Consider the following 24,289-nt stretch of genomic DNA (forward strand, 5'->3'; position numbering starts at 1 on the left):
CTTTCCAACGAAAGCGAAAGCTTAGGACAAAGGGGAATCGAAACTCCCGATATGTAAGAATAAATTAACTACCGATATTAGCATTGTAAGAAGACTATCAAATACCTCACGCTAGATGCATCGATTCGCGTTTCTATCTGACAGAATCGAAAATGCCCATTAAAACTTTCCTCTGTTGCTTCAATGTTTATGAAGGATCATGGGTCTGTGGACTTTGCAGCTTGGTAAAGCAAGATATATTTGAATTTGTCAAATTTCTTGCTGGTGGATGAAATGAGTGAAGCAATCTGAAAACAATAATATTACGATTCTTTCCCGACAGTTATTGGGAGCTGCGAGGGTTTACCTTCAGTGGTTCAACTTAGAATTTCGTCACCGGATGACAGTAGCCGCAAGAAAACAGTTACTGATCGACTTTAACAGTAAGTTGTCTTAAGAACAGTATGAGTTTTTTATTAGTTCATATTAGCCCATTACCTTATTGACCTTGCATCGCCACATGACAATTAAAATTTATCTTTTAAGGGTACATTTATTTCCATCTCCGGTTATTCTCGGTTCCCGATCTCCGGATTATTGTCACTTTGTCGATCGAGTGAGACATTTCTAATTTTCGTTTTGGTCCTTTTGAAGTGCAGAGATCTGTGACTGTAGTCCTTCACTTCCTGTGGGCTTTAGCACAACAAGGATTGAAATTGAAAGTACTTCGAGTGGCAAGAAAGTCTTAATAGCAAAAGACAAAATCAACATTTTCTAGAAAAATAGTTCACAGTTTAATAGCAGTGCTCTGCTGTCCAAAGACCGGCGAATGAAAGAAATGTGCTTCAGTTTTATCTAACTTAATTTATACACACAGATTGCGTTTATCAAAGGGGGAAATGTTTGTTATCAAATCAAACGGAAAGTTTTATTCCTTGAACAATAGACTACAGCGTATAGGTTTTCATGCATGTCGCACAATTGTTTTATGTACACATAACAAGCTATTGGACCGGGAAGTGGTTGATCCATTTTGAAATTCTCAAGAATATCAAATGAATATAAATAGGTACGTTGTATTTGAATTCTGACGGTTTTAAATGAAAACCCCAGAAATGATATTTGGTTTGAAACATGAGTAATACAAGCCGCAATTTTTATGCAGATTTCAATTTATGCGTGGTTTCATGTAATAACCTAAATATAAAAAAACATAGATATGTTGTGTTATCTTTCAGCGGACTATCGCGCTTGCGTTCAGGCTTCTTAGATACCCTGTCACTTATTTAAAGAAATTAATAAATGTGGAGAAAAATAACAAGATCGAGAACTGGATAATAAATAATTATTCCACGAGCGTGCGTTGGATATGAGATGGTAGATAGCCAACGAGGCGCCTAGCGCTGAGTTGGCTATAATCAACTCATATCCAACAAGCGCGAGTGGAATAATTGTTTTTATTGAAAAAAGGGCCCCTCAATATAAAAAAAAACTAAAATAAAGTAAATGTAAAAACGCCCCCAAAAATCACGCGTATGCTTACCCTATTTGAAGAGCATGTTTAATAGCTCATAACCCATGACTGCTGAGCCATTGAAAACTCTCGAACTGCATGATCCAATGATCTACTTTTTAATGAAATTTATATGATAAATTGTAATGTATAGTCGATTTCTCGTTCTGCAGCCCTTCAGCTGATAACGATTCTTCAGATGTCGGCAGCAGCTGTTTCTATAGCGGTGTCGCTTTTGATGCTCATCGGACTTTTTAAGGTTTGTACTTCCCACTCAGCCACGTGCCAACAAAACTAGTAATTCCATGTTCAACCGGAGTAACTCTGACAATAAAATGCCAGTAAATGCCCTACTAATACGAGGTTGTCTGTGTTAGATTGGTACTGTTGATTCATTTATGACAGATCGCGAAAACCTGGATGAACATACAAAAGTTTTCTGTGTCTTTGGCAAAACCCAGTTGATTGTTTCGTTGTTGAGAAATACAGCAAGATTTGTTGGATAGGCCACAATCATCGTGTTCTTCCGAGAAACCTCGGAATAGCTAATTCGGATGAATACTTGTTAAAACCAAAACACAGCAAAGTAGAAATGGAAATTTAAGCACCGCCATTACAGTTCGCCCGTTCTAACTTCCTCGAACCGCGGATACCAGAGAATACAAGAGGCTTTCCTAGTGTACTCCTAAGATAAACGGTAATCACGTATAAAGCCTCAAGACACTTGCCCTGACAACGATTAGACTTTAATTCTGGTATCGAACATACAACACTAGCTAGTTTCTTACGTTAAAGACAATGATGTGATGTGACCAAGTGGTTAACTTTATTTTCGAAACTGTTTGTTCCTCAGCGTCAGCGATGGCTGTTGTTCCCGTGGTTACTGTGGGTAGTGATTGAAGAGCTTTTTTCTATAAGTGTCATCTTCTTTTTTGTGGCTTTTGACGTCAAGGTAATTGATTTATTTGTAATTTTACCATCCTCTGGCGTTACGCTATCCGCCTCTTGCCATCGTAGTTCCTAGGTCTCGATGTTTCACCTCTGTCAAGCGTTTCAGGGTCACGTGGTCCGAAGGAAAGTGCCCTTCTGGGAGAAAGCTGCAGAGGAACTAGGCAAATTCCCCCTCCCCGGTCCCGGCCCCTCCCCAGCGGCCCAGCCCCGGCCCCTCCTTACTTCATCAACCAGGGGTCCGTTTCTCGAAGGTCCCGAAAAGCCGTAGCAAAATCTCAAACCTGATGACTACAGAGCTGTTTTTTCCACCTGTTCTAAATACGAACAGAGCTCCCTTCATAAAAGAAGTTTCAGGCGTATACACCTCTACGTCTTTAAGTACTGATTAACTAATAATGGCTTTTCGGGCCCGAAAAGTTTCCGGGGCTTTCGAGAAACGGGCCCCAGATCCTGGTTGGCCGCAGTCTAATACTGGTCCTCCCGTGTACAACCTTGAGAAGGAACTTAAACTAATCCTACCCTTTTTGTAAGTCACCATCTAATATCAGGCGAGTGTGTTCAAACCATTGTTCGTATTTTGGCAAGAAAGGTAAATTTAGGTACACAAATTCGGCCATAAATTCATCCGTATCAGGTCAGTGACTTGACATCACAGGAAATCAGGACAGTGAACATGGCTCCCGATTGGCTAATTGTGAATTTGGATACGGTAATGAAACAGAACGCCGCAGTCCTCAATCAAGTCTCTGAGAGGTTCGTTCCCAATCCCCCCGTGCCACCACAGTAGCTGCTAAACTTTCTGCTTTGACACTGGATTTTTGACCCACTTCTGAAGAATGAAAGCTGAATACACATTTAAACACAAGATTCTCTGCCTTATCTCACTTTACCTGAACAATCTAAGAACACTTATTTCTGTTTTTGAAGTCAGTGGTAACACTTTATTTGTTAGGAATCACGTAATAAAACAGGTACTGACAATGTATTGAACAAACATTGTTTTATCACAGTTGAAGTGCTCAGTGTACGTATCAGATGCCGTCATGTTTGTGACCTCTGTAAGTACAAACGTAACATGTAAGGGAGGGGAGGGTAATGCAAACTTCACATGGGTTAGGAATGAACAACTGTACTTGATATGCCGGGTTGATTGTTTGTGTTTTCCCACATTGAGACAAAATGTTAATTGGGCTCCTTCCAGCAGGGATGCTTGCCTCAGAATTTGACAATAGTATTATGATGAAAAAATACTTCTGAAATTGAAAAAAATTCACTGATTATTTTACGACTATGACACAAAATGCAAGCTGTAATAAAACAAACGGATCTCATAGCATTCAGAGGCATTTTGTCTTCCAAAGAATCACAAAAGTTAATATTATTTCCTAACTAACCTAGGCATGCAATACGTGCAAAAGGTCTAGTATGTAGCTGCAGTTCCTTGCACACAAAGCAGACCTCTGATACTACTTATACCATAATAATTGTTATCTAGTCAGTGACTCAATGATCTGCCAAGCAATATTAATCACTTGAATCCTCTTTTGACAACCTGTAGATGTACTTTATGCTGTGTGTTTACTCATATTTTCATCATCTGGGTGTACAACACCGCATTAACAGGGTAAGCTAGGATGTGCAAAACTGACAGTAAAACTTCATGACGAACTTAACTTAACTGTTAGTAGGGCAAAAGAAATTTTTCAGTACACCACTATTAACTCTCCTTGAAATGACGTCCACTGGGCAAACATATTTGAAAATTCAGGGAAAACCCTCACTTAAGGACAGGGCTTCTTTTCAGATTACTATCAGAATTGTTCATATATATGATGCAAAAAATGTAAGCAGTTCAATATTGACCAATCAAAAGTAACGTCAACCCAACCTCGTTCTCCGGGTCACAAGGTTGATTTCAACTTAACAATCCAAAGACAAAATCAATACTTGTTGAGTCACCAAGATCCTTAATTGAAAAGTGAATACTGTGACAATTTTAAACTGCGAGAGAGAAAGAAAGACATGAAAACAAGACTTCATGACTCATCACAAAGGCCTCCAAGCTCTTGAAATTCAGAATCAAAAGTTTACAAGACGTGAGATTTTCTAGGTACTAATTGCCACCTCTGATGTAATGGCATGGTGATAATCAATTAAATATTTTTGGTTTACTAAAAAGCCTTAACTGAAAAATGTAAAATCACATAAAATTGATTTGACATGATAGTGTTGAATGCTACACAATCAATAAAATGACATATTTTTTGTTAACTTTCAATTTTCAGTACAGTGCAGCTGTCCACATTGCTCTCGAAGATGACTTTGATGAAGAAAGGTCTGCTCCTTGGAGAAACAGACCTGTGTAATGGAGATCACACAGTGCTTCAAGTGCATGTGGAAAATCCAGGGCTTGGATGTTCAAAGAAGTTTAAGACGGATTCTGCTCAAAGTTCGAGCAATAAGTGCAAAAATAATTTACTAAAAATCTAATCACAGCACAGTAACTTTTGGAATACTACTTAAAACAACTCACTTTAGTTCATTTCTCTAAGTGACCCCACGATTAAATTCTCAAGCATTCTCGAGAAAGTTAATGTCAAACCTTGTAAGAATACCTAAAGCGTGTGTTATTGTGTTTTTAACTACCACCAAACTTCTGTTTTAATTGAAATATGGATAACTTCAAGTTCAATTTCTCTCGCCAGATCAGCTTGAGAGCTTAAGTCCCGCTAAGTTCTTCTTAGCTGTATTCAAAATATTTCCATGCTATGAGGTTTTTTTGGTAACTTAAATTTTGCCATTATTGCTCGAATGTTCTGTGGAAATCATCTTAAGCTAATCTGAGAATGGCAAAAATGGCATAAATGTCTTAAGAATCCTTAGAATTTAAAATAAGAAATAACGATTGCGTCTTTGTCCTTAATTTTAGACTGCAACTCATCTCAAAATTTTACATGCAAAAATTGTTACCAGCATGGTGAAAGCTGCTTTTAGATGAGATGGAAGAATTTTTCAGCTGTAACCTTTTATTGATGTACAAAATGGATATCAAATTGAAGGGCACCTTGCAGCTATAGTTTTCTAAGGTAACAAAAAAAAAATACCAGTAGTGAGCCAAAAATAAAAAAGGTTGGTTGCAACTGAAAAATATTGACAAACAAATTATGAATAACAATCCCCCTCCAACCGGTCCAAGTGTTTAAGATGGACACACTGTCCATGACATAACCCCTTCATAATTCAACTGAAGTTGATTGAGATCCATTTAATTACCACTTGGTTATTTTTAATGTTGCTTTTTATGCAGCAAAGAAGAAATAACTTGACTATGTAAATTCTACATTATAATCTTGATATAAGATGAAAGATAAAAATAAAATTTACATATTATTTTTATTGACAATTTTCAGCAATAATGGGTACTAAAATGAAAGAAACGAATTTTCCAGATATGATACAATATACAAGCAAAATTATACTATCCCACAATGTTGGACATTTTCTACCAGGAATTTGTAACTAAATTATTTTATGACCAAAATTGTCACACCATTGTAAGATTTTCATCCTCTCCGGTAGATATCTTATCAATGTTGTTTCACACATAGTGGCACTGCCAATAGGTATTTAGCTTGAGAAAGTCGGGAGAGGGAAGATGAGAAAAGAAAAAATTGGTGGGAGGGGAAAGGGGGAGGGAGAGAAAGCTAATTTGGTTTTATCACAATTTCAGTAAAAATTGATAGCCCAAGGAAATCTTGACTTAGGTCACTTGAGTTTCTAAATAAATAAAACATCATCTAAATCTATTTTCATACAATGTGCAATCTGCAGGCAAGCATACATGTAGTTAAACCCTTATCAAGCAGCCACATACTAAATGGCCTCCCCTATTAGGCCTCCAGTAATCAAAGTCCTGATGAGGGCTTTTCTATTGTTTTTACCCTTATTAAGCGGCCAGCCCCCTCTGAGTGGCCGAGATCCATTTCCCCAAGGGTGGCCATTTAATAGGCGTTGAACTGTAATAAGTTTGAATAACTCTCTTGTCCCTCTGAAAGGGTCTTGAAAAGGCTTTGCAGAGTCAGACTTTCACCTGGTTGACTAAACATTTATGAAGAATGTGTTTGAAACAAAGTCTTCTCAATAATCTTCCTATTTCCAACTTTGTTAGTCTTTTTTCAATGGCTTTGGCCACTGCTCTTCCTGGATAGCCACCCAGATGTATAAACCAATAATCACATGAACAACTATAACAGTTATTGTGGCTGCACCAATGGATCCATTTTCATAACCCAGAACATCTGAAGATTGATTGAAAAAAAAAAAATGGCATAAGTATGACCCTTGGATGCTGATTAATTCAGGTGAATAGCAAAAAAGAAAAAAGTTCAGCCTTGTAACTCTTTTCTACAAACTGTGTCTGTCCAGCATTTAACCATAATTTAAGAAAAAGGCACCTATCTGATAGCTTTGCCTTAGTTAACATTTAGGCGGTCTTCATAAAGTAACTAGGCATACTGCCATAGCTGTCAGTGGGAGGGAGGACAGGGGTCAGAACCTCCTGCTTCCCATACCTCTCCTGCCCCTATACTCCTGGGCTTCTGCCCCCTGTTCCCCCTTCCCATATAACTGGTAGTTACCTTCCCTCTTCTACCTTACTAGCATTTTATCATGTTCCCTTTTATTAATAATTTACCAACACCCAAGAATATAATAATAGATTCATTGGGAAAACAGATTTTCACACATACGTCTCTGAAGTCTCTGTAATGATGATAAAAAGATAATGATGATGATGATGATCTTGAAAGGTTAATGGATGGGGGTGGGGGAGGAGTAGAGACTGGAGTTGAGAGGGAGGGGAGAAATGAGAGAAGGGAGAGCCAGTGGAAGAAGATGTGGACAAGTAACTGTCAAGGCTTAGGAAATGGAGAGGGGCTAAAATGTTCATTTGCTCATGACACAAAGTGAAAGCTCTTTCCCTTTAATATGCACAAGTATCTATACTTCTGCGTATTAAAGGGACAGAGCTTTGCTTCAGGTCATGAGCAGATGAACATTTCCTAAGCATTGAACAGTCACTTGTTCACCTCTTCTTCCATGGACAAAAAATATGGATGGCCTGTCGAAAAGGATGAAAAATTAGATCCATTTACCCTTCTTTTACTTATTTGCAACATAACTACCATCAGGTTCCAGACAAAGCCCTCACTACTCCCAGTGCCCTCCCAGGCACTTTTAGATATTTACATATACAAGATGGTGGACAGCTCAAACGCCCTACCATGAGGGGGTATTGAGTATAATCAAAATCCTTACCAAGAGCACAGACCTTACAATCAAATTCCCATGGGTTGCCCTCCCCTCCCCCTCGGGCTTGACATTGATAGGTGCATAACAATCAATTACAGAACATTCTACATGTACTAAGACTACCTTCAAAGACCATTTTCTTGGAGAGGAAAAAGCAGGAAATTGGTAACATAATCATGGCTAATGTAAACTTCAAAAGAGTCCAGAGCACTGACTTCTCTCGAGGCCTGTTTGTAAGCAATTGAATAGTGGGCATTTATTACACACTGAAAATAACAAAGCAAGCACTAAATAAGCTTGTGAAAGATGTTTAAAATATCATTAATGGGTTGTAATGCTGTACTTACCCTAAGGTATCTCCCTGACTGGCAGATTGAATCATTTTTGAGTATAATCTATTAACAAATTTCCCGTTGCCCGACCACCTTAAAAAATTGAAGTGTTCCTCAACTAATTCAAAAGAATCTTTACGTTCTGTCCGCATACGCGTCCGCCATCTTCTTTTTCATTAGTAAAAAAGAAGAGAACTGGGACTAATCTAGTCCCACTCTCTCACGGGTCTATCAGTGTTACGTCAGACAACAACATGGCGGCATGTGTTCGTCTCTTTCGTGCAAAACTGTCGCGTTTATCCCTTGTATATTTCCACAAGAGTCGTCCTTTTATCGCAGCGGTCTTAAGATTTAGCTCAAACAATTGTTCAAGATGGCGAAGGCTCCATTTACCTCCAAGAAAGAGCTTACACTGCGGTGTTGCATTGGGGTCAACATTTGGGCTGCTATGTGGAGGTGTTGCTTTGTGTGCCAGCTCAGGTACGAATATAATGTTCAACGTGATTTTTGTTTACGTAGAATCAAAGATTGCCTCTCAATGTGTTTTTCTGTGTTATTATATAAATATAGAATGTGGCTTATAGTCAGTGTGTTCGATTCAACTGGATGTGTACACAGGCACACACTGTACTTACAACTGTAGTTGTGTTATTTTTCTACAGGGGTTGTTGAGAGAATGTGCAGATCTGCAAAACATAATGACACTTTTGAACTTGAACGGTGGGTGTCTCATAAATTTGTCTTGATTAGACCACCAGCATTGCTAGCCTAACAAACCAACAATACATACAATGTGATCAATGCAAGGTGGCAGAGGTTTAACCTCTCAGTTCTTCTAAGAGGGTTCCAATAGAAATGGATATAGGGAAGTGAATGACCAAGGAGTTATGTAATATATTTCCTGTAGAAAAAAAAGCCATTTCAGATTACTAGTCATTGGACAGCAGTACTAACCCTGGCACAGGCAGCCCAAGCTCACAATGCGAGGAGTTGTCATTTTTTTATCTTTTTTTTTTTACTTTTATGCAAACGTTCAGTGAAACGTGACATATAAGGCGGACATATACTGTTACAAAAAGACCAAGTTTGAATACACGAAACGTGACTCTCGTCTTGCAGCATATAGAGGTGTTGTGTTACTATGGTTTGAATTTATAAAGGTTTATAGAGGAATGCAACAGTTTTGCTTTAAAAGTCAATTAGTCTTAATTCTGTGAATAAAATCTACTTAACCCTGTTGCTGTGTTGTATAGATTGTTTTCACGTGACGTCATCACTTTCTAAAATCCAAAATGAAAGAGCCACCAAAGTTTTTGTCCTCATCAGGCACAAGACGCAGTATATTTATATCTGTTTACAATTTTACAGCTCAATAGCGTGCTTCGTTTGGAATCCAGAGCATTTTGAATTTCAGGGTTATGGAGGTGCGTGACACAAGGTTTTGATCGAGTTTGTCGAAAAATATATACTTATCCCATGATTTTGAGCCTTTTTAGAAGTTAAAGCATTAGGAAAAGTGCTTATGTAAATGCTTGTTTGATCAGTACTGATAATCAGTCGCCTAGATAGCCAAAGTAAGTTCCAGATGTTTACACTATTTTCCGGCCGCCATATTGGTGTACCACGGAGGTACACCAACATGGCGTTTTCATTTTTGGCTCTGTAAATATCGGCAAAACATTTCAACGAATATCTGAAATTTGGGGAAACGCACAGGCCTAAAACTTGGAGAAGTGGCTTATTTAGTTATCTTCTATAACATCATAATTTCATAGCTTTTTCCACTGGATGGTTTTTGATTTAATTTTTATTGCGTGACAGTGAAAACGATCTATTCTTTGTTGTTTGCCAGCTTCCCAGGCCAATCTAACACAAACCGTTGTAACGCAACACCTCCATATACTGTAAGGCGAGAGTCACGTTTTGCGTATTCAAAGCTGGTCATTATGTAATAGTATATAAGTAAAAAAAGACAATCCCAGTTAAAAACCTACCTCTATCATGGACCATTTGCAGTAGTCATTTACTTGTACTCTATAAAAAATGCTGAAGCTGCTTCAAACCTTGGTTTGTACACAATAGTGTTAATATTGTGATTTTGTCCATGCTCTATTCCATCAGACTCATTAAACAAGGTCATGACATTAACCAGAAGCATCCCCTGGGGTGGACCCCACTGCATGTTGCTGCTTTTAATGGCAGTGAAAGGTAAGGTTCCTCTCTTCGTTCTACTCCCTCTTTCTCTCTCCTTACCTCCCTCCCTCCTTCCATCCATCCATTTCTACTTGACTCAATTCTTAGATTCTTAAACTTTCTTTGGTTTCATCGCATTGCAGATCTGTAGAATTATTAATAGAGGCAGGAGCTGACGTTAATGCAAGAGAAGAATTCAGCACAGCATTCCGAACTGCTCAAAAGAAGCACATGAGATCCTTTGATGGTAGGTTCTCCTTTGTTCTTCTCTTTGTGATTTTAAAATGTGAACATATTTTCAACAAAATTTATGAGTGAATAATATGAGAAAGCATCCCCATGAGATTAACAAGTGTTTTTTCATTTACTAGTAGATAAGAAGTGCATTTTTGGTTGCCATGGGTAACTCCTTAGTTCACTTTATTTACATGCATACTTAATCTATAATCCTCCATTTTGCTCTGAAGAGTGGCTAGCACTTGAAACATCAGCTTCACATATTTTCTATTATTGATAAATAGCTATTAAGTGAATCAAATTCTTTGGGGGTTCTGCTATAAACATCCCCCTCCCCAGCCGTTCTATTATTTTATTATGAAAACAAATTACAATAATTAGTGAGGAAGCCACAGCAACCTTAGCCGGTTTTCATGCAGGTCCTCTATCCACGTTGAACTGGAATTTGGAGATAGTTAACATGCTGTCGCTCATAAATTCCATGACTAATCAGTTTTCTTTGTTTCAGTGATTTTTATGCGTGATGATGACTTCAGTGACAGGCTTCATAGGAATGCTAACTTCAGTGGTTTCACTCCCCTTCATTATGCAGTTCTTGGAGACAGTCTTGAATGCATTCGCCTCCTTGTTAATGCTGGTGAGTTTCTAAAGGGTTTTCATCAATTATTACCTGATAAATTATTGCCTTATGATGCAGAAGCTCAATGGTTGGTGCACTGCGGACCATTTTGAGCCCTGGCCAGGCACATTGTATTGTGTTCTTGGGCAAAGACAATTAACTTTCACAGTGCCTCTCTTCCCCCAGGTGTATAAATGGGTACCTGCATTATAAATGATTGGTACTAATATATAAATGGTTTGGTTGCTAATACTGCAACGAACTACATGTATAATCCCTTCCAATAGGGAATGAACAATTACTCTTCTAAAGCCCCTTTATGATAGTTAAACCAGTGGTAAACACAAGTCCGGTGGACCCGTTGGCTTGCATGCAGGCATTTTTTGGGTCTTGACTAAATGTAATTATTATTACAATAATTATTATTGTTTTAAATTCTAGACATGCTGAATAACTTGGCATTGGATTGTATGTACAGTGTGTGTATGTCATTGTTACATGAATACTGATAATTTGTTTTTTTGCTATCAATGGATGACTACAAACATTTTCTTCCCAGGAGCTGACCCAACACTGAAAGACAGTTCTGGCCACCAAGCAATCGAATATGCAGGAAGTACAAATATTAAAGACTGTTTACAGGATAAGATGGAAACGGTAATAGCCTTGCTGATATCATTTTACATGCTGACTTTCAAATACAGTGAAATACCGTAAATGTATCAGTGAAAAGAGACTGGAGACAGTCATGTGGTACATACATGTATTGTGCCAAAATATCAATTTATTTGATGTGTTATAGTGACTGATTATAATAAGCAATAAAGCACTTATCCGTTTTTACATAGCCTCACCTAAACACAAGGTGGGTGTGGAGATCGAATTTGAGACAGTTATGCAAACCCAAGACACAATCGAGAATTCTTTCAAACCCCCAAGTGTTTAGATGAGGGTATGTAAACACGGAAAAGTACTCTATTGCTTAAGGTATCACAGTAGGTGAATTTTTACGAAAAATCCGAAAAATATTTTTTTTGCTGTTTAAATTGAGAAGACTCAGATAAATATTTTGCAAAAAGAATGGTCAGAAAAGCTTTTTTACTTTTTAAGTTAAAGAGAAAAACTATTTTTGAATCTCATTAACCCCTTTTGGCACGTTGACACCTCTAAATAAAATTCACCGCCAGTTGTCACGTGTAAAGTGAACTGCGGTGTTATATTTCATTGGTGCATGCGAACTGTCCTCGATCTCGTTCTGTCATCGCAAGCATCAGGACAAAAACCCAAGAAAACTTCTTGCCCATTTTCATCTTCGGAGAGGCAAAAATCTGGTGGAACCCACAGGTTCAGTGTCGAACAAGATCCGTTGGCTCTGAGCGACCCACGGTCACACTGTAATGCGTCAGTCAATTCCAGCAGTGCCCATCCCCCGCCTCCCCGGGGTAACCCCCAGGCATTAGCATTTTTTAAAAATAAATTGGCAAATTCCCTGGGGTGGGGACATATAAGCTGTCTAAATGCCCCGGGGTGGGGATGAAGAAAGAGGGCAAATGCCCCGCCTCCGGGATTGTCGCCTTCCAACACCTCTGCAGTTTTTTTATCAATCAGTGAATAAAACGTTCAACTGTTCAGTATTTTAATGCAACGGTAAGACTTCAAGGACAACAGTACATGTTAGTTGATTCCGATTATATTTATTTCTTTATATTTGTTTTTAACAGTTTGGTAGAGGATAGCTGGGATCGCGGCAGACGTGCCTCCAGCCGTGGGCGATGATAGGTGCCTGTTTTCGCAGGCTACTTTTTCTGTGAAAAATCAAGACATTTTAAATGATGATGCATTGCATTTTAAGCTCGCAAGATCTGTCTTGAAGATCGCATCATTTGAATTCGCAAACCTTAAGTATTTTAACTCCACTTTCACGAATTTAAAAAATGCTAGGCTAGTTTTGAATGCGAAATGCAAAATAGTCGTGTTCATGTCAGTGATTGTTTTGTGATAAACAAAATATAGTTCACCTTGTTGCTTATATTTATATGCTTACAAGTAATGAAGAAATATCTAAAATTGAGAAAACACACCTTTAAAACATCTACAAGTTTCTCTAGTCCCTGACGGACAAGTTGACAAATGCCTCATCTTTCCTGATGAACTCATCCGTGGTACTTTCGAAAACATGTGTGTCAAATGCCCGGGGGTTGCCCCGCGGTATGCAAATTCCCAGTCCCTGGGCCGCGATAAAATTGCAGATGCCCCACCCCCGGGACTGACAACGTGAGCAAATGCCCCGCGGTTGCCCGGGGGGGGGGGGGGGGAGATGGGCACTGCTGTAATTGACTGATGTGTAACAATGGTTGAAGGAACTCAAAGACACTAGCCCCACCAATGAAGCTGAAGGACAAACTACAACAAGTGCTAGTCACTGTCAATCCACCTACCATGATACCTTAGATTATCAAACATTTCTCAAGAAAACGCACAAATCTAAAATAGCACAACCATGTTTACATCATCTGAACACACCTATCGACCAACAAAAGCATGTGTAGTATATATCAAATATTAAGTCTCTAATTTCTAATATTTAGTATGCTAAAGAGAAAGAGAAGAGAGAAATAGAGGAGAGGCGTCGCTATCCATTAGAGATGAGACTAAGGGAAAATATTGTTGGGCAAGAGGGAGCCATCCTCACAGTTGCTGCAAGTAGGATTATTAATGTGATAATAATTAATAATTAACTATAATTAATTATAATTAATATTATTCTTATAGCCCTCATTTATGTAGTCTTCACACCCAGTCCTTTTCTTTCTTAAAACAACATAGTTGCCAGAAGTTTGAGCTGAATTTGGCATAAAAGAGGCTTGGAGTGAATTTTGAGCATCTCGTAGAAACATGCATAATCAAGACCTATTTCACTGCAGTATGTTTAATGTACATCTATCTGTGTTAAAAAAAAAAATTATTCAACCCTCCTGTCATGATCATGAATCCTGTTTTGAAAACTAGGGTCTGCACCAGCACTGAAATCAGCTCTTATGTGATCAAAGGCCACACATAACTATGTTAAATCTAACTTGGTAAGACTAACAAGTATTTCAATACACTGTCCTTTTCAGCAATCCGTAGAAGAGAGAATGGCTGGTATGATGAAGAACATCCTCTTGTGTTTCTCTTTCTTGGATCTTCAGGAATTGGTAAGTACTTTTCATGATTTAGTGTCGTCTGAAGTTAGACTCTCTCATGTTTAATTTGAAGCGTACACTGAGATGTGCAGTATCATAAGATTGTTTTTTTTAATCTTTTCTTCTTGTAGGAAAAACAGAACTAGCCAAGCAAGTTGCAAGATACCTTCATAAGGACAACAAGAAGGTAAATAAGTTTTGATACACAAACCTTACTTTCCTTGCTATACATTGAAAAAGGTATGCATTCCTTTTTATGTAGTAGCGTAACACTTTCCGTTTTGTGTTGTTTTTCAGGGTTTTATTAGACTGGATATGTCTGAGTATCAGGAAAAGCACGAAGTAAGAGTTCAGGATGTTTTTTACATTAATTGCTTTCGATTTATTTTTGTCATCGCTGTATTAGTTTCCTGTATTAGTTTCCTTCCAAGTTAGTTTGGCAGACCGTAATGTCAACTTATTGGGCTCTGTGATTGGCTAAAATGTTTGGAAAGCTAACATGAAGATGTCAAAGTCAACTTGTTGACTCAACAACAGCTTGAATTGTGTTAAAGTGAAAGATTACCGTTTTATTCCTCTTTAACTCCTTCAAGCTACAGAGTGTCTTTTATATAAACAAGCAAACTAATTTATCAAGAAAAGAAATCAGAAATCACCAAAACGCTATACACAGACCACGCGTAAGGTTTGAAGCAGCTTCAGCATTTTTTATAGAGTACAAGTAAATGACTACTGGAGATGGTCCATGCTAGAGGCAGGTGTTTTACTGGGATGCAAGATCATTTATTATAAATTAAATACTATTACAGACACTTCCTGCAAGCTTAAGTACGGCATACTTTCGACCTACGGATTTTAGTCTTGCAAGTCTGAAGTCTTATGATTCTTAGCTCAAAAATGATGAATTTCCTTTGAAAGAAAATTCCATTTAAAACGCACTTAATCCTTATTTTAAAGGTGGCAAAGATGATTGGCGCCCCTCCTGGGTACATTGGACACGATCAGGGCGGACAGTTGACCAAGAAACTAAAAGAATGTCCAAATGCTGTGGTCCTGTTTGATGAGGTTAGAAACATGTTATTTCGTGAGCTCAGAGCGTGTGATTTTACATTTCTTAAATAATCTTAAATAAAGGTCTATATGATGCCACATAATATTGCAAGTGATTCACTTGAAAAGTAGACTTGACCTGTGTTGCTGCTAACTAAAATGTGCTATCTTATGTTAATTGTTCCAGGTTGATAAGGCTCACCCAGACGTTTTAACCGTTATGCTACAATTGTTCGACGAGGTAACGTTTGAACTCTGGGGGGTGAAGAGGGGAGGGTGAAGTGAGCTGGTGCGATGCCCCCCCTGTTAAACTAGAAAGGTGCCACGCCCGATGGTGTCGTGTTTCAGTTTGATCTGTCTTTGAGATATAGTTTGACATTTTGCTTTCCTAGTCAGTTGCTGTATACTTGATTGTTGCATCAGTCTGCTTTTATTTTAGGGCCGTTTGACTGATGGACAAGGCAAAACCATCGTTTGCAAGGACGCCATCTTTGTGATGACGTCAAACCTTGCTAGTGAAGAAATAGCCAATCACGCTTTGGATCTGAGAAGAGAAGCGAAAGAAGCAGCTGAACACAGAGAAGAGGGTCAGTGTTGTTATGACGGCTCTCAGACAATTATCATTACAAAGGGACAATTGCTATTATCCAGGCCTGCTACACAAAAGAAAGAAGTTCATTTTAAAGTTTTGTAAACCGTTTCTTAATGGTTTTGCTCTTTTTATTCGTCTCTTAGATGGCGAAATTAGCGAAAAGATCACTATTTCAAGAAAGTTTAAAGAGAGAGTTGTACAACCAATTCTCAAGGTAAGCCTGTGGTAGCTGTTCACAATTAGATTATGAGCTCGAGATTTCTATCGCGTGATAGTTGACGAGGGCGCAGCCCTCATACTATCACTCACAGAAATCAGAGAACGGCATTCGTGATAGAGCTAGTATATTAATACTAATAAAATATGGAATACAGCTATTCTTTTCTATGAGCGGTTTTTTTTTTTTTTACCTGTATTATGTATTTTATAATATTTGAATACACATCTTCCAAAACAGAAGTCTTCTGAACAGAATGAATGAATGAACTTAAATGTAAGAAAAAATACAGTAAGTATAAAAGAAGATTTGTATTGTGATCAAGCTTGGTTTCTTGTTGATTTTGACAGCTTCACTTTAGACGGGATGAGTTCCTGGGTCGGATCAACGAGATGGTGTACTTTCTTCCATTTTCACGTTCAGAACTTCTCAGTTTGGTCACAAGAGAGCTGGATTTCTGGTCAAAGATGGTTAGTAGAGTCTTAGGCTTTTGCAGAAGATGCTGTCCCTGCTATCGACCATGTGTATTTCCTTTGTATTTTGCAGGCGTTAAGTCGACATGATATCCACATGACCTGGGACAGAGAAGTGTTAGATGCCTTGGCCGATGGTTACGATGTGCATTACGGCGCGAGATCGATTAAACACGAAGTAAGATTTATTCCGCTTGCCCTTGAGTAACTCTTGTAGTGAAACGTGCGGCATAAAGATTTTGACAAAACTTTTTGACATCTTTTAGACTAGTACAAGTCCCCCGGGCTTCTCACGCAATTCCAAGGAGCGTCTGCGTTTAGAGAACGAAATTATTAGTTTTCATACTGCTTGGCTAATCGAAACCTTGCGGTCAAGCGAGGGAAACCGTGTAGCCGCGTGTTTCAAAGCGTGGGAAAACATGCAAGTCGTTTTCAAGCGCGGAAAGAGATTGCTTAGTCTACAGTTTCCCGAATCTTTAGTTACACCGTTCAGTGAACCAAGCAAACGCCTCCAGCAGTAAAGAATTGTAAGCTCAACAATAACCTTGGCTAGTTACTAAGCCGCCGAAAGTTTCACCAGACAATAGACTGCCTTTGAAACCAATGTCCTTTTCTAACGTGCAAGTTATTGAATTTGCCGCAGGTTGAAAGAAGAGTGGTCAACCAGCTCGCTGCTGCGCACGAGCGAGAGTTGATAAGTCCCGGATGCGCCCTGCACTTAACAGTAGACTACCCCAAAGATAAAACTGGAAAAAGATCGGTTGAAGATGTGGCACCGATGATTAAATTGCAGCTTATTAAGGAAGGAAAGAAAAAAGTCGACATCGAAGTCGGAGATTACTTCACTCCCGAAGATAAACTCTTCTTTTGAGGAAGTGAAACCACTGAAGAATATAACTGAAAAAGAGCAAAAAAAAAAAAAAAACGGTAAAAGGTTGAAATAGGTGTCGTTTTGTTGCACTGGAGGAACTGCGGGGGAGATTTACCATGAAGGTACGCTCAATGTAACGTTTAAGCCTTCGCTTTCCATCGGTCATTCGCTGGTTAAAGGCTTGCGTAAAATGAGGGAAGACGAATATACTGTAAAGATTTTAAGGTTAGTTTTATGAGTATGATGTATAGTGGAGGAATAAGCAAACTATTTTAGCAGGACCTAACAACAATAGTTTACAAAAGGTAAACAGGAATGGATAACGAAGCCTTCCGATTCTTAGTCAACTCATCAACTCGTCGCTGTTTTAAGACTATAAAGGGGATGAATGCAGAGTATACAGAATCTGGAACGAGCTAGTGTATATAAACACACTTCCCTGTTCAGCCGGGAAAAAATACAGAACCTATTGACTTAACGCAACTGAAAAAAAGATATATAGAGAGAGACATAAGTAGAAAACAATAAAAAAATTTAAAAAATTGAATGTGTGGTTGCTTTTTTTTTTTGTCAATTCCCTTTGAATGAGATACTCAGGAGATACTTGAAGACTGTCACGATTCTTACTCTGCAAACATAACAGAAGTCCTCCGGTAGTTTTCGCAGGAGGATAACACAGGATAAAACACATTGCGACGCAAACTCCATGCTCGGTGATCTCCAAGCGTAAAAGGGGTGAGATACGAACTCGTAGCTTATCCATCCCTAGTCTGGAACACGGGGTTTCTGGCGTGAAACAAAAGACAGAAAAACAGCTGTGTTGTTTGGCCAGCTTATCCCTCCCATCTCCTCCCAGTTTAGTGTTGTGACACTGATGGCATAACTAGTTCCGTACAGTGCTTCTGATTGGTTCTTGCTTGCGAATGTTCGTAACATAGCAACACCCAATCAGAAGCACTAGACGGATCTTCTGTGAGCCACGTGATCAGCATGCGCAATTTTTCTTCGGGTCGAATCTTGTATGCACTGCACGCAAATTTAATTGAGCGGGCGCGTCGGCTCGAGTAGGCAAGAAGACCGTTTGTTGAGAAGATGAAATGCGGGGCTCTGATTTTTAGAAGGATTCCTTTGTTATTCAGTTATGAAATAAGCGCAACAAGATTGTCTTCTGGTCCATAAGTTGTCTTAAATAGTTCATTAAAAAATGATATACCGTACATTTCATTTATTTATTTACAAAAACACCCACTTACACTACCAATCCTTGAATCAACGGCGTTTTATTAAAACTTTACAAACGCACGAGATTAATATACATAATTACAGTGAATTTCTTTGCTAAAAAACACTCTGGAAAAATGACACATTCAAGAGAGGCCTAAATTTCAGGGTAAAAAGAAGTCATTAATAAATCATCAAAGTTACATTTTTATCTACATCTCGTGCTTGTTACTTGGTAACAGCTATTCGTTCTTGTTTTATTACATTTGAATTTGTATCTGGAACAAAGACCTATGAACAAGAAGTCAAACCTTGATATTGTGTAAAATTGAACGGCCGCAAGACATAAAGCCGATTTAAGTAAAAGTTAGACTAACTTAGTATTATTACAGACTAGGCTTGTGAAATAGTTCGTTTTACGGACAACCAACGCAATGTCCGATAAATAAATTATAGGACTATATATAGACTAACTACAAGGTCCACTCTATTAAGTATGATTAATTTGAAAGACTTTTGGACGTAGCTTGTTAAACATGCTTTCGTCTACTTAAAAAAAAACTGTATTCAGTTCTCCTAGGAGAAGAATTCGTCAACGATAAAATTAGTCATGCAGTTCAACGTTGCTATAAGACCCTAAACAACTCCTTGCTCCAGCATTGATTGAGCGACCTTTATGAAGCCTCCGATATTCGCTCCCTTAGCGTAATCGATGTAGCTGCCATCTTTCGATGTGCCGTACATGACGCATGTATTGTGAATGCTCTCCATGATGTCATGTAGACGTTCGTCGACTCCCTCTCGAGTCCAGGCGCTGCGCAGACTGTTCTGTGACATTTCCAGACCTGACACTGCCACTCCACCGGCGTTGGACGCTTTACCAGGCCCGTAGAGGATCTTATTACGCTGGAATACTTCGATAGCTTCAGGATCTGATGGCATGTTAGCACCTTCTGCTACACAGTAACATCCATTGTTGACCAACATTTGCGCATCCTCTGCGTTGACTTCGTTTTGAGTTGCGCAGGGTAGCGCCACGTCGCACTTCACAAACCAAGGGCGTTTCCCCTCGAAGAATTCCGCGTCAGGAAATTTTTCTACGTACTCGCTGATACGGCCGCGTTTGACATTTTTCAGCCACTTGACGTATTCTATCTTCTCCTTGTCCAGACCACCATGGTCATACACAGTGCCCTGTGAGTCCGACAGGGTCACAACCTTGCCGCCAAGCTGCAGCACTTTCTCCGAGGCAAACTGAGCCACGTTGCCCGATCCTGACACCGCCACGGTTTTTCCTCTAAGGGTCTCGCCCCGCGTGTTAAGCATCTCGGCTGTGAAGTACACCAGTCCGTAGCCAGTGGCTTCCGGGCGCAGCATACTTCCTCCGAAGCTGAAAGATTTTCCCGTCAGTACCCCGGTGAACTCGTTACGTATTTTCTTGTACTGGCCAAACAGGTAACCGATTTCTCTGCCTCCTACTCCAATATCCCCGGCAGGCACATCCGTATTCGGACCGATGTGCCTCTGGAGCTCTGACATGAATGACTGGCAGAAATTCATAACTTCGTTGTCGCTCTTTCCTTTGGGATCAAAATCTGAACCTCCTTTTCCGCCTCCCAGGGGTAAAGTCGTGAGACTGTTCTTAAACACTTGCTCGAACCCGAGAAACTTAAGAATTCCTAAATTGACGGTGGGATGAAAGCGCAACCCGCCCTTGTAGGGACCAATGGCTGAGTTGAACTCCACACGGAAGCCCCTGTTGACATGGACCTCTCCATGGTCATCCCTCCAAGGAACCCTGAAGATAACGACCCTTTCTGGCTCCACGATGCGCTCCAATATGTTACTGTCGAGATACACGGGGTTTGCTTGAAGGTAGTCCCACAGGGAAGTTACCACTTCATGTACGGCCTGGTGAAACTCATGTTCCCCCGGGTTCTTCGTGACCACGTGGCTCATAAAGTCATCTAGACTTTTGAACTTCATGTTTCCTTCCTGTGGAGAATAACAAGAAATTTTACCACTAATTTAAATAAGTCTATATACTCTTAACACAAGTACATCTTCTCCTTATGTAGGATCTGCTTGGACAAAGAACCATGATTACCAAGCGAAACGTGATAGGAGATTTGCATGATGGCGTCATTTGACTACAACTATCAGAATCCTTCACGTTTTCTGTTTCTTGTGCTAATTAGGGCAATTGTTGTTTAAACCCCACTGGTCTTCAAAATTTAAACAATAAAGAAAAAAACGAAAGGAATTCTGGTAGTTGTAGTCAAACGACGACAACGTGCAAATCTGCTATTATGCAGAGCACGAATGAAAACAAATTATTCTCAATCCATGAAAAATCCTGCTAGTTGTGATTGATCGAAGTCAAGAGAAGATCAAGGTGAATTACCTTAATCTTCTCTTGTTGCATTTGAAGTAGAATGTATTGAAATATTTGATATCTAGCACGAAACTCGTGCTAGATATCCAACCTTAAGTTTTAAAAATGAAAGAAACATTTTGACCAAAACCACACTATGTAAGTTATGTCAGATTCACTTAGTTGGCATTCTTGAATTTTTATCGTCGAACGAAGCACGTTTACCTTTGTGGATGGACTTCCGAACTTCGAGGTAAGAAGGCTTAAACTGGATTTCGCGAGTATCCAATTACTTCTCCTAAAAATCTTTACAAAGATAATTCCACTGGGGTAATACATTCACCAGATATCTTCCTGGTAGAGCCGACCAGAAACTAATTAGACCGTAACGACAAATTACGTAAACAAATGATCTTCATAAAATGCATTTTTCCGCGCGCTACGATCAATCACGGAGCCTAATATTTGCCCGAGAAGAACAGATTAAAATAACCGTTGCACGAGAAACTTATAAAATTTTAAGAGACAAATTAAGGTCATACAGCAGCAGCAATCTAAAAAGTTTTCTAAAGAGTTAAAGTTCTTCGTCCTTTCTTGAGAAGAAAAGCGCGAGCACTCGTAAACGTAGAACAACCTTTAATTGACGTCATGTTACTCTCGGATAATACACTAAGCCTCAAAATACAATAACGATCAGTTACTGATGGTCTTGTAGAATCTCGTGGACTATCTCATACGAGAGAGATTCTTATAGGTTTCTCCATCGAAGCCGCTTAGGTGGTCACGCAACATTTCACCAGAAGAGGCATTGCGTGATGGCACTAATGCGCACCTGGTGACGAGTCACGCAATCGTGCGGATGAACACTAGCCGAAATAATTGCGGCTGAAAGAAAGCAAGCAAACGTTTGTCGACGGGTTGATGGACAGCGCTAGCTGAGCAGTAAGAATTTTCATGGAACTTTGCTCTTAGAGAAAAAAACAAAAACAAACAAAACAAAACAAAAACAAAAAAATAGAGGGCCAAAAAACCATGCTTTGACTAGCAAAACGAAAATATGTATATTAGTATAGACGATGACGTCAGACGCGGAAACCAAGAAAAAGCCAATCAGTTACCAGATTCAGTGCCATCGGTCAAGGTCAAGGATTCCCAGATAGTCACGCGAAATAAGAGCACGTACGAACTTCTTTTGCTTAGACACAAAATAAAGATCTGCCCGAATTGCCGGAAACGACCACAGCTCCACACAAAGATCTTCTAGCTAGAACGTACCTTTCGAGAAAATAATAGAGGTTCGTGCACATCTTGCAACCCTGTCACCGAGAACAAAGATAGTTTGGGAATGGTCCCAGGTTTTACGGGTCCATCCGTTTTGTTCTCAGATTTGATTAGTTTGGTAGCTGGCCAGATTTTTCCTTTTCGAGCCAAAGAATGTACGCTACAATTGTTCCTTCCAGGAATGTGGGTAATTTTTGGTCATCCGAGCAGGCCAAAAAGATTTCTTAGAAATCCTGTCACAATTTGATTGGATAGCCGGGCATGGCAGGGTGTTTCCGGGCGATCGGAGCAATGCTTTCACTTTCAGTGGGAAAAACTGCACTCTCTGCGAGAAAAACAAAAAGAATAGAGTACACTGATTTTGTTGATTGCTTTTTTGCCCTTTCCCTTTCGGCCTCCAATTACTCCATTTTATATTATAACTAATCACAGATGTTTCTTTATTTGCGATCATCTCAGTAATAAATATTTAGCCCGCACATAACCTTCTGATAAAAGAGAGAAACCGACCGGAGCTTAGAATTTTGTTAAAAATTAAAATACATTGGTCTAATCGATTGTGACAATTAAATATGTTAATAGCCGAATCCAACCCCATCATGAGGCGGCGTCGAGTAACAAACTGATGTGTTCCGTAGAATTTGTATTTACACAAATCGACGGAAAAAATCATCCCCAAACATTTCCAATCGACCAATGCATACTTCTGATCGGTTCTAATTCGTCAAAATTTAGGTTTCATGTATTACGCAATCTTTCTTGGTGGAGTGATCGATTCGCGTGAGGAGATAATAAACACCTTCGCTTTGGTGATGATTTGTCACGCTAGGCGCAGGCCAACGACATGCAATGTTTCGTTTTGTCGAACGAAATCAAGCGGAATATCCGGGATTACTAGTGGAAAACTTCAGCTTCTTGCTTAATTACTTCTGTGGAAAAAAAAAAAAATCAATAAATGTACATGTAGATGCCTGCGCAGGCTCGTCAGAGTAGTGCAAAACTGTGCTTAGTTTAATACGCAGTGACGTGTTTTGAACACAACATCACGACCGTTCCTTTTTCTGACTGTTTGCGCCGACGTCTTCACTTGACCTTTCAGTCTTTCTTTCTTTCTTTCGATTGCGTTTAAAACTTGCAGCAAAAGAATGCTGGCATAACATGTCAAGCTGCAGAAACGTTTTAAAACCGGGCTTGCAAACATGAGCCAAAAATCGACAGCATGTTCATGCAGGGCGAATTTGATATTCACAGAAATTTGCACAAATACTAAATTACTCATCTGTAGCTAAATTCCTACTTTATTGGGCCACATTTTCGATTTTATTCGAGCTCCTAAACTTGGCAAGGCTGCTAGTTCTGAGGAGCTTTCATCTGTATAGCCGGAAGAACGATAGAATTTTCTACCGAACGCGAATACAATTCGAAAAGGTGAAAACCCTAGTTACCGGTTTTGTATCCACTTCCAAGCACTCGTTGCGCACTATATTTCCTTACATAATCCCTCACTAACGTTCATACTATTCAAACTATTTGTTTAGGAAAAGAATTGTGAGGTTTAAAGAGAGCGATGTTAGGTATTTTCTGCGACCTTCAGCTTTGGAGCAAAGGCAAAAACGATAAACAAATCTACCTACCACCAAAGTGTCGCCATTTTCTATGATGGCAGACTGTTGTACTCCAGTTATACATCTAACAGGGACTCGTCGTAGAAGCCGTGAGCCTCGCTGAATTGAAAATCTACTCCCTATGGTTCGTAGAAACATTGCTGTACAGAATGATGTCCTTCGCGAAATATTTGTTGTCGACGCCGCTTTGTTCAATAAAATGTATGTTTTATTTCCCGGCTTGCTTTAGCTTTGTCGATTTGCTGATGTGTTATGGGGGAGTGTTG

At 39.3% G+C, this 24,289-nt stretch overlaps 4 protein-coding genes across 5 annotated transcripts; 2 read left to right on the top strand and 2 right to left on the bottom strand.

Annotated features, from left to right (window-relative positions):
* Positions 1–8: 8 nt before the first annotated feature.
* Positions 9–4,817, top strand: LOC145497804 (uncharacterized). Of its 2 annotated transcripts, XM_081477667.1 has the most exons (7): positions 16–224; positions 323–422; positions 1,666–1,751; positions 2,346–2,444; positions 3,454–3,501; positions 4,002–4,067; positions 4,729–4,817. In XM_081477667.1, exons 1-7 carry the CDS (start codon positions 153–155, stop codon positions 4,807–4,809), a joined length of 552 nt encoding a protein of 183 aa, XP_081333793.1. In that variant the 5' UTR covers positions 16–152; the 3' UTR covers positions 4,810–4,817. The 2 variants fall into 2 exon arrangements, with proteins under 2 accessions (XP_081333792.1, XP_081333793.1); XM_081477666.1 differs by lacking the exons at positions 4,002–4,067; positions 4,729–4,817 and having other exon boundaries at positions 9–224; positions 3,454–3,993.
* Positions 4,818–5,807: 990 nt separating this feature from the next.
* Positions 5,808–8,275, bottom strand: LOC145497820 (vacuolar ATPase assembly integral membrane protein vma21-like). Its single transcript, XM_081477687.1, has 3 exons — positions 8,101–8,275; positions 7,877–7,980; positions 5,808–6,741 (listed from the first exon to the last, which is right to left on the bottom strand). Exons 1-3 carry the CDS (start codon positions 8,235–8,237, stop codon positions 6,608–6,610), a joined length of 375 nt encoding a protein of 124 aa, XP_081333813.1. The 5' UTR covers positions 8,238–8,275; the 3' UTR covers positions 5,808–6,607.
* A 39-nt stretch (positions 8,276–8,314) lies between these two features.
* On the top strand, positions 8,315–18,696 carry LOC145497748 (mitochondrial disaggregase-like). The gene is made up of 17 exons (XM_081477594.1): positions 8,315–8,565; positions 8,748–8,805; positions 10,207–10,293; positions 10,422–10,525; positions 11,024–11,152; positions 11,694–11,791; positions 13,723–13,837; positions 14,254–14,331; positions 14,451–14,506; positions 14,617–14,661; positions 15,277–15,384; positions 15,557–15,610; positions 15,809–15,956; positions 16,105–16,175; positions 16,529–16,648; positions 16,725–16,829; positions 17,295–18,696. Exons 1-17 carry the CDS (start codon positions 8,340–8,342, stop codon positions 17,520–17,522), a joined length of 1,830 nt encoding a protein of 609 aa, XP_081333720.1. The 5' UTR covers positions 8,315–8,339; the 3' UTR covers positions 17,523–18,696.
* Positions 18,697–18,786: 90 nt separating this feature from the next.
* Positions 18,787–24,252, bottom strand: LOC145497762 (glutamate dehydrogenase-like). The gene is made up of 2 exons (XM_081477615.1): positions 24,033–24,252; positions 18,787–20,738 (listed from the first exon to the last, which is right to left on the bottom strand). The coding sequence occupies exons 1-2, from the start codon at positions 24,159–24,161 to the stop codon at positions 19,380–19,382; spliced, it is 1,488 nt and encodes a 495-aa protein (XP_081333741.1). The 5' UTR covers positions 24,162–24,252; the 3' UTR covers positions 18,787–19,379.
* Between the last annotated feature and the right edge of the window lie 37 nt (positions 24,253–24,289).

Source organism: Orbicella franksi, chromosome 9 (assembly GCF_964199315.1).
Source record: "Orbicella franksi chromosome 9, jaOrbFran1.1, whole genome shotgun sequence".
NCBI lineage: Eukaryota > Metazoa > Cnidaria > Anthozoa > Scleractinia > Merulinidae > Orbicella > Orbicella franksi.